The 13,650-nt window shown below is 36.8% G+C and overlaps 1 protein-coding gene across 12 annotated transcripts in view; it reads left to right on the top strand.

The window, feature by feature from the left end:
- The window catches only part of LOC110452441 (teneurin-m-like), a 202,283-nt gene that overhangs the window by 111,076 nt on the left and 77,557 nt on the right, over positions 1-13,650 (top strand). For 11 of the 12 annotated variants that reach the window (XM_021500987.1, XM_021500984.1, XM_021500983.1 and 8 more), the window contains one exon: positions 11,321-11,635. The exons of the other annotated variant lie outside the window; for it this stretch is intronic. In XM_021500987.1, the coding sequence (XP_021356662.1) occupies positions 11,321-11,635 (315 nt within the window). The remainder of the gene's footprint in view (positions 1-11,320; positions 11,636-13,650) is intronic. 12 annotated transcript variants of the gene reach the window in all.

Genomic DNA, 13,650 nt, shown 5'->3' with positions numbered 1-13,650 from the left:
GTGGTTGCGAGTATACCAGCCATGTTTACATACAGACAAATGATGTGTTTCGCAGACAGACTTTCGCATTATTTGGTTTGAATTCTGAGCTCGAATGTTAAATACATTACGTTATTGGGTAGACTGTAACATCGGTATACTGGGCATACAGTTTACTCTCGAGTCAAATGTTTCGATGAGTGTAAGTTGTCTAAATCCGATGTGCCTTCACTCTCCCGTCAAATCGTGAACAGACATTCCGTTCGGCTCCTCCAACTTTCTCTCAATGTGCAACTGTTGTAAGGTGTTAACCATAGTACCATAGTCAGCATCCTGACCTTCTACGTAATCAAATATCAGGAAATTTATAAATTCATTAATGACACCAATATTTAAACATTTATCCATCATTTAAACAGATTCATTCTACTCAAAACGTACGTGTCCCTTTCAATTTAACCCTTTCACCACTGTAGACCATAATGGACTCATCCATATCAATGCTTAGTAGAGTCTACAAAAGTTACATAGGGGTGAAAGGGTTAAACACAGATTTGTAGGGGCCTCGGTAGCCATTTGGTTAAGGTGTCCGACCATCTATGAATCCTAACCCTCAACCACTGGGTCTCAGAATTGAGCCCTATGTTGGGCAGTTGCCAGGCACTTGCTGCAGGTTGCTGTTTTTTCTCCTGGTGCTCCAGTTTCCCTCCACCACTAAGATCTTGCTCGTCCTAAAAAGGCGATAGCTGTTAATAGGACATAAAGACAAACTAACCAAACATAGATGAGTAGTTTTTCCATCGTTTAAAAATTCAATTTGTTATCGATTACTTAATCCGACACTCAGAGATAGCAATGTCTATAAATATCGGTCAGGTATCTGCTTTTCTCGTAAATTATTGGTTCACCCTTTTTGTCATAAATTCCTGATAAAATAATGAATCATAGTCATATCTCTTATTCACTTCCATTCAAGTTTTTAAATTTCGATAATTGGAAATGAAATTTGAGATGCTGATTAGCTAGCTATTTACCATGGTTTGGATACAGGTATCTCATAGAATGTCTTTGAAGGTTTATCTCTAGATTCCCGATTAAAATTGAAAAGGTCAGGTCTGGTCGGGTTGGGGGTAGGGAAGGTGCATCAGGCCAAACAAAATCAAATATCCGTTTCATTTATAACATTGGTAACAAATTTTTGTAGAAATTTATTATGTAAGACAAATTTATTTCAGAAAGATAGACATTGTGTATGGAAATGAAACTTACGATAAATTTGTATATTCTTAATAGATATATATTTTACCTGTTTTTCTTTGACTACGAAATCGTTATATATTTTCAAAGTCATGAAAAAAGATCTGAAAAGAAATATTTTATTTGGGATCAAAATTACATCATTCCGTTCTTGATTCCCATTTCAAACAGTTAAACTCTCTCTAGCTATGCCAAATTTTGTGTACCTCATATAGTTAATTAAGGTATTCTGGCTTCCCTCCAGCACCAGTGTTAGGATTTACTATACCAATGCTTGTGTACTCCTTTGACTGCCGTCCATTGCAATGCAATCTTCTTGCCGACTTTGCTGCGCGGTCATCAGCAGCTAGTACATTGACCCATTATTCACTTGACCTCATTGTGAAAGAATATCTTGGCCTTTTCATCCCGACATCTGACATTCAATTGTCGAGGGTCATCATTATTGCATACTTGCCAAAAAAACTTGACCCAAAAGGGAATAACTGATCCTTCCTTTATTTGGGGGATTACCACACACATATAAACAGTCTTATTCTCATTTTTTCGAAGCTTTTTTATTATAAATATATATTTAGAGTTCAAATTGTTTGACTTAGTTGTCCCCAATTGTAGATACACCAAGGACTACAGGTCCTTGAGGTGGAATATTTTATTTTATTTTTGTCCAGAATTCAATAGGCTGACCTTTGTGGTTGCTGTTATAGTCTGTGTATGCATGTTGTCTACCATGTCCCCAGCAGATTTCCAAAGCACTGTTGGATCTGTAGACATTTATAGGTGATTTCAAATTTTCCTACTAGCTGGTTTCAAAAATTAAATAATTTTGGGAAATACATCAATTTTTAAAGAAAGATTACAGGCTTAAAGGTTTACTAGAGCCCAGAGAACTCCAGACCTATAACAACAAGGTTGATTGGTCACTACAGTGGTCAAAACTTGTTACTTAATGTGACTGATGGACATTGTAAAAACCTTTAAAATGTTTATTATCTCACAATAAAGGCCTGGACTTACTATCGTGGCTACAGAATCCTAAATTACCTCCCTTTCCTAGTCCATATTCTTTGACCTCTGAGAGTTCAATCCTGGCCATGGAACCTTAAAATTGTTAACCCATGACCTTTGACCTCTGATCCCACTGGCTGAGAAGATGTTTCCTTATTACCATTAAGCATTTACATTAAGTCCTTGACATCTGACACCTGATAATTTCCTTCTGAAAATGACAATTAAAGCGAGCAAGATGGACAGTGTTCTAAAACACATCATACAAGAGACAAAAAAACGCTTTCCCCACTTCCTGTACATTATGGTCTGTCCAGTGTTACTGTTCCCTGTCACTCGAACAGTCAAAGGACTGATGACTTTAACTGTTCACAAACAACATTCACAGGAAATACACAAATTGTGCCTGCCATTTGGCAGTTTCCTCTTCAGCCCAGTTGAAAGCTTCGGTTTGGTGTCGGTTTTCAGGATGGGTGGGAAATGACTTTCCTGCAAAGTGGCGTGTATCATATTGTAGAGCATTACATGTACGTACACATACTGGCCACGACAAACAAATAACTCATGTGGAACTGGAAAGGGTATATGTTCCCTGACAGATGTATGGGGGACAAACATGCACATCGCCAGGGGCTCGGTAGAACCGTGCCAGGAACATTCCAGAAATGTATTTCTGACATGTTTCCGTTGTGTTTCCATCCCAGTCTTACAACAATAAGGTGACTCACTTATAATTAAAACAACAAAGAACATCAATATGATGGGAGAAAAACAATTTTATACTCAAGGTATTTCAATTTTGTCAAAGGTCAAGGTCATGCAGGATATTTAGAGGTCAACCCTTATAAAAAAAATATTTGACTGTTAAAGAACATGTTTTAATTCAAATCAAGGTCATTTTCGCTGTGAAGGCCAATGGTCTTATAAACACGTTAACTAGATTTAGAAATAACAATCAAAATTGTGAGAGGTAAAAGTGGTTTACAGTGTTTCAGGGTATGGGATTTACAATATTTAGACCATAAAACTATGTTATAGAATTCATTGCTACATGTTGATTATTGAAAAGCGATTTCGTGTTTCCTTACCTCTGTGTAAAAGTTCTACCGTACTCGTACATAAAACAATTATTATGGTCGAGAGCCCGGAATTTTTGGTCGGAGCTGAGCAGTGTTATAACAGCGCAGCTGACTTGGTCAGAGTTGACCAGACAAAGTGCCCTCCTCACGACAACCATTAGAGCATCATCTTTCAGGATTTATGCCAATAATTCTGTTAGGGTTCCAGGAAAGTACATTATGTAATTAACTGTTTCCCCCGCAAACAGCTGTTTAGTTAGAAAGCCGGATTTTTCTTTTTTTTGCTATCTGTCCAAAACATTGCTGTAAAAAGCACATGATTCAGGAATAAATATTGAAACAAACAAATTTTACAAATCATACCTACCGGAGGTATGTGGTATGAAGTTGCTCTTCTAAAGCAATTGTTTAATCATCTGAGTTATCTCCCTTCTTTTTACCATGGTAACAATAGCAATGAGTTCGAGTGCGGCTTTTGTATAAATATTGTTGAATTTTCAAAGGGGGGGGGGGGTTCTGAAACAATTTGCAATCCAAATATTAGATTTATTTGTTAGTGTCATTATAAGCATAGCATCAGAATGGTTATATTTTAGGGTATTTTTTAGGTTGTTTGTTAAATTGATAATGGACAAAATGCTGATCCTCAAAATCTATGGCTCAGGGCGAAACTCCATATTGATTCCCAACTAACACTTTCACGTTTGTCGCTGCTCCATCAGATAGAAACTTTCGAAAAGCACTTTGAATGGATTTTCTGTCTTCTTAAATCGATTTTTTTTATCGCGATAATGACTGCCATCAAAATTCAGTTCCACAACCTTAACCTAGTTCCTGCATCAGTAATCAGGTTCAAAAAAGGTCTTCAACAGTTGCTAATCAGGTTAGGTTAAGCCCAGTGGTGACAAAACCATGACAAGCATCAGCATGACCAGGATGTAGATGAGACATACATGTCAAACATTTCCATGGGTAAAAGGACATCCATATGAAACTTCTGCTCCAGCGCGAATGCTTAATCCTTCACCTGTCATTGTATTCCATTTCAAAACATCAAAATTAGGACGCTAAGGGAAGCGATAGGGAGGTGTGTTTAAATCTGTTTGACCCCGGGGATCCGCCATCAAAAGGATGTTAAGTAGCGGATGGTAAAACAGCACTTGCTTCCTATTCCGAGCTGTATCGCCGCGGATTGAGAGATGTTGTATTCTATTTGCGTAATCACATTTAGTATATATCTGTTTGGCTTCAGGCACTGATTAAAATGATGCAATAGGGGTTTCATCGGCATAAAACTTAATTAAAACCTACCACCAGCGAAACGTTGTTCTTGTCGCCACGAGGATAAAACATGGATGTTGTTTCTACGGGGAATAAAGGATACACGTGCGATAGGATGGTACGTAAGATCAATGTTGATACGATACGAAACATCACATGTGGCTATAATATAAGCTGGCAACACAATCACTTTTAAACGTTCCATCCTGAGAAATTAGTACACATGCACTCAAGTGTTTTATATTTTTCAAGTTCACAAAGGAATTGTCTTACTGCTTTTCTCCCCGTATTACGATTTACCAGCCCCATTGAGTCAAGTTCCTTTTTCGTATGTAGGTTTTTTCTGGACAAATCACAGAAGAATTGTTTAATTTCCCCTGTCTTTCTTTTGACTGTTTGTTAGTTAGCGAGCAGTATAGCCTGTTGCGTTACTGGGTTCCATTCTGTCCTATTACCATGAATGATTGGGCTTACCCTAATGCCTAGATGTCTTAATAAAAAAAAAAAATTGACATATCAGTCCCAATATTTTTTATGTCGTTGGACAGAACAAAAAACATGTGATGTTGATTAAGAACAAGTAATAGGAACCTAGGAAAATTTAATCCCCTCCCATTACAGTTTTTGTCTGCAGCCCTATTGAGTTGTGGAATAGGAGCCGGCAAATTATCCCAGAAATTACTGGTGTGTATGGAAAAATTGACATTAGGCACCTCCAGACTTTTCCAATTTAGCGACATTACTTAAATACTATGACTATGATATTTCCCCAATTATGTGGTTTTATGGTGATATTATGATAATACATAATTAGATTATTGGCCAATAAAAACCCAAGCCTCAACCGTTTAATTGGAAAACCCTAAAAGTCCTGTTTTCTAATGGATGGAGAAAACATTGTCTCCCAAATACATTCAGTTACTCTTCAGAACGTTTTTTTCATCACCTTTGCTTCCCATTTACCCTTAAACCCCTGCCAAGGACACTGAAAGCACCCGGGCTTTTGATAAGTCAAGTTCAACAGGGAAATTAGGGGGTGGAAGGACTAGACCCATGGCTTTGTGTCCTGTGAGGGGACCTAGACCCCGCGGGAATTAGTCAGAGACGGTGCGGCCAGTTTGGGTGCTTCTTGATGCAAAGAGGTACGTGTGTGGCTTCCTGTCCTGTCAAAGGCTGTCATCTCGCTCCACTTCAGACTTTGTCTCCGGGGGTTTTGAGGATTTGAGTGTTCATTTTATAGGACTCGGCTATCAATCACTGTCCTAATCGGACTGGCTATAAAGTTGTCAAGAGAAAACTGTACTTCCTCTTTCCTTTTTTGTTTCGAGGAATCAGATATTTTCCATGTTTTTTTAGTTGTATTCTTTCTCCCCTCCCCTATTCTTTCCATCTATTCCCCCTTTCTAACCTAAATCACTTTCTTCTAAAATTCTTCATTTCCAGTTTCCTTTTTTACCTTTTTTCTACACTCTATATTTCTTCCATTTCTCACTATTCTTCTCTTTTTTCCTTTCTATTATGGTATTTCGATATCATTCCAGCCTCCCTCTCCATCATCCCTCTATACTTTTTCTTTGATCTATCGTCATAGTAACACAGTCACAATTTTCCTTTTAAATATCAGGTTACATTGAGAACTTCATTGTGTCTTGATCCCCTATATATAAAGAGTCTGCTTGACATAGATTATCGTGTTCAGAGCATTATCATGATACTGATAATGATATTGGTATGAGGATCATCAAGGTTTATACACAGTAATGATTAGTTATGTGTGTGATCAAGTTTTCAGTACCATAAAAGTATGCACTAGGTCTATATTAGACTGTCAGTTTCCATAAATAGCTGATCTATTGATATGTTTATGGGTGCATACATGGTACAAATAGTAATAACTTTATGGGTAGGTCTATTTTGAGTTATAATGAGTTGGTTATGGTCTAGAACTTACATCAGGCAGTTGTGTTAATCAGAAAACAGAAGAGCTTGTCTTCTCGTTTTAGTTCTCCTGTGGCAATGACTATTAGATTTATACCAAAAGATAGCGGGCTAATTTGGGACTTAACTCATTCACCCCTGAACTTTCATAATGAACTATTCCAACCTTTGAATTGGAAGGGTTCAAGTATGTGTTCTGTGGTGAACGAGTTGAGCAGGTTTTTGTTGAATATGATATTTGCTGCCAGTCCAAATTGTTACAGCCAGCATATTTCTGGTCATACATTTTCTGAGCGAAAGGCAAGACAAGCAGCTTTGAAATAATGCTATAATGAACAAAAATGTGCAAAGGTCTCCAAGGGACCATGTTTGCTTGACTGTAAATATAGGGCCTCGGTTTATGACCGTTTGTCATGGATACCAATTCCACTGGTTGTGTGAGGTTGTGTGATGGTAAGGGCTTGGGATCTTCTCTGTAGACCTGAAGGAGGGGAATAAAACAGAAATGCCTCAAATATTACGGATCCTTATCACCATTGTTTATAGGAACCGAGCTGATTCAGCTGCAGTATTGTCAAGTCGCGTTACATGTTTACCGACGGTAAGGTTGCTATCGCACGCGCGGGATCCCGCCAACCAGTACCGTAGGGCTACCCAGGGTCTCGTATGCGCAATACCAAATTAACAATTATAGTCCCCAGTCATTAGGTAGGTTACTTTTTATTTCTAATTGAATAGAGACGTTTCATTTGGGTCAGATGTTTATCCGCATTTCATTGTTTTCCTCCGATAACTTGTCGTCCCCAATGTGAATAATTTCTTTGAGGAAATATGTTTACAATTTCAATACTTAACTTCCTGACGTAAACATGCCTTCTTGATGGGAACAATACAAACATGTGTTATTTGTCCGCACATGCTATGCTCTCCCACGAGGCTGACTTTTTGTTGATTCCTACAAATTTTCATTCTCGCAGAGAGATAGAGAAAGTCCGTCCTTTCTCATCACAAACGTTTTCCTAGTTTTCCTTCATGCGCTGTTAAGTGACGTCTTTAAGTCAGCTGAAGAAGATTTCATGCAAACAATCCATTAATTCTACCGATAATTTGTTGGACGAAGTCATTTATGCCAGTGATTTAGAATTTCCATTTCCTGTTTTAGGCAGGGGACATAACTCTTGTTTGCTGACGAGAAAGTAGAACCATTATTGAGCGAGATTAAAGGCATACATGATCATTAGTTAGGTCATTTATTTGAATCGGAGCAGTCACGTAGAATATATAGGACAGACCTAGCACACCGCTAGATAGTCATTTCCTCCTACCAGAACAGATATTAGTTTTTGTTCCTCTAAGATGGCAGTTTTATAGTTCCCTAACAAAGCTCCAGAAATTTTTCAATAGATTTTATTTTCAAATTCATGGGGGAAAACATGGTTATGCATCAAATCTCTTGGTGTCACAATGTACTCATTTGACCAAGCTTTAATTACCATCACTTTACTTTCAAAATAATTCCTTCTCAGCATCCTTAATTTGCTTTCATATTTCCTTGACTTAGAATATTTATATATTTATGTATAAAATTGTAGATATATGAATTTCACTATTGTTGAAATGTTTGAACACAAATGATTTTGTTTAATGGTATGGTGAATAAATACCTGCATACCTGGTATTCTTGGGATAATTTCCTCCCTCCTCCTCCTCCTCCTCCTCCTCCTCCTCCTCCCCTCCCCCACCCAACACACACACCTAATCATGTGATTGTAATTGATATCCATGATTGTTTCATTTCCTTCTTCACAGGACAATGCTGGCGGACAATTATCTTAAAAGTTTAATGCTCGTGGAAATATATTGTTGCAAAAATAAAAGCATGAAAATAGTGACCTCAACACTCATAAAATCAAATAAAATGCACTTGATTCATTTTCCAATTAATGTTCATTAAAGACAACCGGCCATTTGAGAACATATGTACAATTGGACTGATGGGTGCCAGGGTGATCTCCCCTTTCTTCCTCTCCAGCATGCGTAATTAGAAATCGTTTTAGCGTCCCTGTTTAACATAGAATCATCATTTACTTCAGCGATCACCACAGCATTTCATCTGCATTGATATCATGGCATTAGAAACCCATAAGATGTCTAATGTCTTTAGAATTAACTCATTAGCAGTCCATTTGAATTTCATGTTTTTGTTTCTTGCTAATTTTAAATTTAAGCATGGAATATTGCAACAACTTCCTGTTTAGTTAGTTAAAAGTTTGCGAATGTTGTATTCATCGATCGAGAACATTTTCTTCATTCTGTGCATGTTGCGAATGAGGATCTGCGTTGACATCATTCAGTGATTTTAATTTGAAGTTAACGTGTGATTTGAGGTTTTGATATGATTTGTAGGAAAATCAGCAACTAAACCCCATTTCCTGTATAAAATTACAAAATGAAGAGTACGTCAGTTAGGACACAATTGATTTTTATTTTCTGCTGGTTATTCAAAAATCAACAGCATTGAATTTTCCTTCAAGAACACAATTTTGTTTGAAGATTCACTGTTTTTGAGTTTTCAATAAGATCACAAATGTTTTTGTTTATTTCTGCCGATGGTTTGAAAATAAGCCATATTGAATTTGTTGGCATTAGAACACAAAATTTTGGTTTGTTGATATTGTTGATTTAAATGTATTGAATTTGTAGGTAAAATAAAAACCTTAAGGTTTATTTATGTTTTCTGGCTGTGCGTTGCATGTGTATCGTATTTATATGCTGAAGCTGTCTGTGGTTTGTGATGTGTGTTTCTGTGTTGTTTAGATATTGTCAACATCTTTATCCTTGCTTATCTCCCTTAGCCAAAACACCCCTCTGCTCTCTTCCTCTCCAAAATAGAAATGTATGTCTTCCTAATCCCCTCCGTTGTCAGTTTTCATCTTTTCTTCTGTCATCAAGTCATTGACATCTTCATGCCATTTTGATATTTCAGAATCACATGTTATTAATGTTCATCATACATTTTCATCAACATCAACATCAACATCAAGATATACCATTAGTTTCGTCATCCTCAAATGGAACACCAGATGGGCAAACTTCTATTAAAATCATAAAAATTCAATATTTTTCCAATTTCGGAAACGTAACATTTATAAGCAGGACTATATGTTTAGAAGCTACCTAGCCTTTGCTCCACTATTGAATTCTTTCACCCCTAAGTAACTTTAGTAGACTCTTCCATCCATTTATCTGGATGAGTTCATTTTGGTCTATAGTGGTGAAAGGGTTAAGGGTCACCTCATAGGAATCACAAAACCTGTGACTTGCTGTTTTAAGGCAACCAAATCTGTGACTTCCTGCTTGGGGGCCACCAAACCCAAGAGGTGTTAGGTTGACTACCAAGCTAATGACTGACTGTTTTTAGGCTACAGAACCTGTGACTTTTTTTAAACAATTCTTTGGGGGTCTTTACATTTGTGTCTGATCACTACATAGATTTCACCAAACTAAACTTGAGAGTCACTGCTTTGGGGCTACCGAACCTCTGACTTACTGCTTTGGGGCCACCAAACCTGTGACTCGCTGCTTTGGGGCCACCAAACCTGTGACTCGCTGCTTTGGGGCCACCAAACCTGTGGCTCACTACTTTTGTGACTTACAGAGTTGGAATCACAAAACCTGTGACTCCCTGACTTAACGCCGCCAAACTTGTGACTCACTCTATGTATATACTCTTCCATATGTTGTGTAATGCACTATATGTTACAAAAAACCACACTCGCCTTTATCATGTACCACCATCATAACACAGTATATACTAGCAGCACACACCTGTGTTCTCCCCAGTATATCATAATGTCCATTCAACAGAACACAAAAATAGTTAAGTAAAAATATTTGGATAATAGTCAAAATCATATTTTTTTTGTGGTTTATTACTAGAAATGGTAAAAAAAAAATAGAAAAAAAGATCTCATTTAGTATTAATATATGATTATACTAAAATGTGTGCAAAATAGAACCATGTTATAGGTTCAGACTATTTGTGTATAAAATGAAAATGAAATGGCTTATGTGTTTTCCCAGTAACACAAAAAGCAATACTCAGTGAATTTCTGATTATCAATCACCAAAATATTTCATAAAAAAAAAATGACATTTTTGAAAATTTTGCATATTGTTTTGGCAGACACAAAATTAAAAAGAGTGTTTTCTTTCATTTTGAAAATCTTTAACTTTTTAAAGTGGAAATTGAATGTCAATCTGTATTCAAACACTGAAAAGATTTAAGAGATAAGAGGCATACAAGAAGGACAACTCTGTCATGACTGTTGATGTGACAGGATTTTCTCTATTGATCAAACAAGGCAGAAGACACTGAGTGTTGTGTATCACTGTATATTGTAATATAACCAAAGAGATGTCCTTGTATTTCAATAACTGAATAGGATTCTATTAAACATCTTTTAATATTATTGAAAAATAAATTGGTCAAATTCAAGGAAAATTTAATAAAATCCAAATTTCACAAATAATCCCTATAAGAGAGTCTTTGATTTAACTTCTTCCTCCAAATTTGTTCACTGGTAAAATAAATCATGGCCCCAAACCATTTTGTGATAATATCTTTGACTGTAAACATTCTTTTTTAATTATTCTTCAAAATTTCTGTTTGTTGAAATCAAGGACATCGATTTGTAAACCTGTCTCACAGCTTGGTCGTTATCGTAGCTTTGATTTTTGTTTGTATATTTTGTTTGCTTTGTTTTTTGTACCTATAGGTTTGACTCCCAATGAGCATGACTTAACAGACGATTACCATGGCAACTCCCACCTCAGTAACGGTCACCTTGGTAACGACAAGTCACGCTTGTATAGTTACATGAGTGGCTCGGACGGCGATATTGACGACATGGACCGGGCGTTGCATCATGCATCGTTAAACGTCCACCACCAGGGGTCTCAGTGCTCAATCTCGTCCAATGAGATGGACAGCAAGCACATGCCGAGAACAGAAGCTGTGTCACAGTTGTCAATGTCGGACGATTCCGACCAGGAAAACATCAGCCATTCAAACTTACATCATGAACTTGCAGGTAAAAATATTACGAGAATAGGTCCGTCTCCTTGCATTAAACGGACATTATCCAAAAAATGTAAAAACAAATTTAATGGTTTGGACCTCTAATAGACAATGGACATTTTAAGTTTATAAGGTTTTCGCTTGTTGGTATACACATTTTAGTTCTGATGCTGCAAAATGAAAATGGAAAGATTTGAAGTGTATAGATTGTTGATCTGCAGCGACAAGCAAATGGACACATGACTTTTCATATTCAAGTCTTAGCTCTATATATCTAACCCTGCATACCTACAGCCTTAAACCTAGATCTACAGTCTTTCGTCTACATACCTACAGCCTAAAACCTATATACCTATAGTCTTAAACCTACATATCTACAGCCTTAAACCTATATGCAATACAACCTTCATACCAACAGACTTTACATGATAAATGTCATTGCATATCTTTTTATTACGGCTAGATTATAGAAAAACCACGGGAAAGAACATTAATTTGGAGAGATCCCATTAGCCTAGCAAAGACATTCGGCTTGACAAGTAAAGAGGGTAGACATAAACTAGAATGAAAATAACAAATAGGACGTTATCGCTACTTAACAATGCCGTTAGCTAAAGAATATTAAGTAGATATGCAACTGCCCGCCTCCATATTACATAATCTGTGTGTCTCAGTGTAGTTGGGAGGGAGATTGGCGGCGGGAGAAATGGTGCCGATGTTATCACATATTACTTACTCACTTACCTTATCATCTGATACTGACGTACAGTCCATCTTAAACACTTAATCACCAGCAAGATCATACGACGGGGGGGGGGGTTACCAACATTTTCACGGTATGTCATGTCAAATGTCAAATTAAATCTAGATTGGACGAATTCCTCACATCACAGTTGTAATATTTGATGTATGGACGAGAAAACAGATGATTCAGCTGTAAAATCGCATCACAAAACGCAAAACCAAATATTTTTTTAATACATTTCTATCAAATCGTCTCATAATCTAAGATTTCCTTTGTATGAAACCCTCCTCTGTATATGACATGACTGTCCAGTGTAGATGTCCAGTCTACATTTTCTGCTGTATATACATTCAGGGGATGTAAATATGGAAACGGTTTCTATTAATCATGTGGTTGACAGTTATGAAATTGGAGGCAGTTGAGACGTAATGACGTGGATGATATGCTTATAGCTTGGTAACAAAAGCACGCTTTTAACTGAAAATTTATTGTTTGCTGCCTGAAAGGAACTGTATAACGGTACGTCAATCAACTGTAGAATAATTGCGTAAAAGTTTGGAGGAGTCCCTAGTTAGTAGGCTGAGTTAACGTAATGAAGTGTTTCTTCAAGGTCGCGTTGACAATGGGGATTAAAAACACGGAAGACGTCCTGCATTTACCGAACAAAAACACACAATGGCAAGCTCTAATGGAGGAAGGGAGGCTTTCAGTTTGAAAAACACACCAATCTTGTTATATTGACATGTTGTTACTGTTCAAATTCCGTAATTATCACAAGTTTTAGTTGGAGACGTGCCAGAAAATCTGGATTTCTTGAATATATGTTGGTGAAAATATCCTTGATTTCAACCACATATCTATAAAATATTATCGTGATTTTTTTGTTCGTAACATATTAAGGAACTACAAAATTACTCTTGGAAGCAATATACGTATTGATGTAAGATATGACAGAAATAGGACAAATTTAGGTTTTGTTGAACTCAACTCTTTCTGTGAAATCAGTGGCTTGTGTAATTCCTGTTAGTGTCTCCAATACATTCTAGACTTAATTAAACAAATGGTGTCTTGTAATTATATATATTGGCATTTTTGTTTTGTTTAAAATAAGTGTTCTTCATACACGTTTCATTCAGTGTCTAGACTTCGCTGTTATGTACAACTAAACAGCCGATGAACAATTATAAAAAAATATACAACAACTGCTTTCCCTCGGGAATAAATTTAGTACAAAGCGTATAAAGAATTGCGTGTCGGAGTCCTCGAGGACAGCTGTTAGCCTT

The sequence above is a fragment of the Mizuhopecten yessoensis genome, unplaced genomic scaffold (assembly GCF_002113885.1).
Source record: "Mizuhopecten yessoensis strain PY_sf001 unplaced genomic scaffold, ASM211388v2 scaffold6683, whole genome shotgun sequence".
In the NCBI taxonomy this organism is placed as follows: Eukaryota; Metazoa; Mollusca; class Bivalvia; order Pectinida; family Pectinidae; genus Mizuhopecten; species Mizuhopecten yessoensis.
Note: the sequence above shows the minus strand (reverse complement) of the source record. Positions and strands in the feature narration are given on the sequence as shown.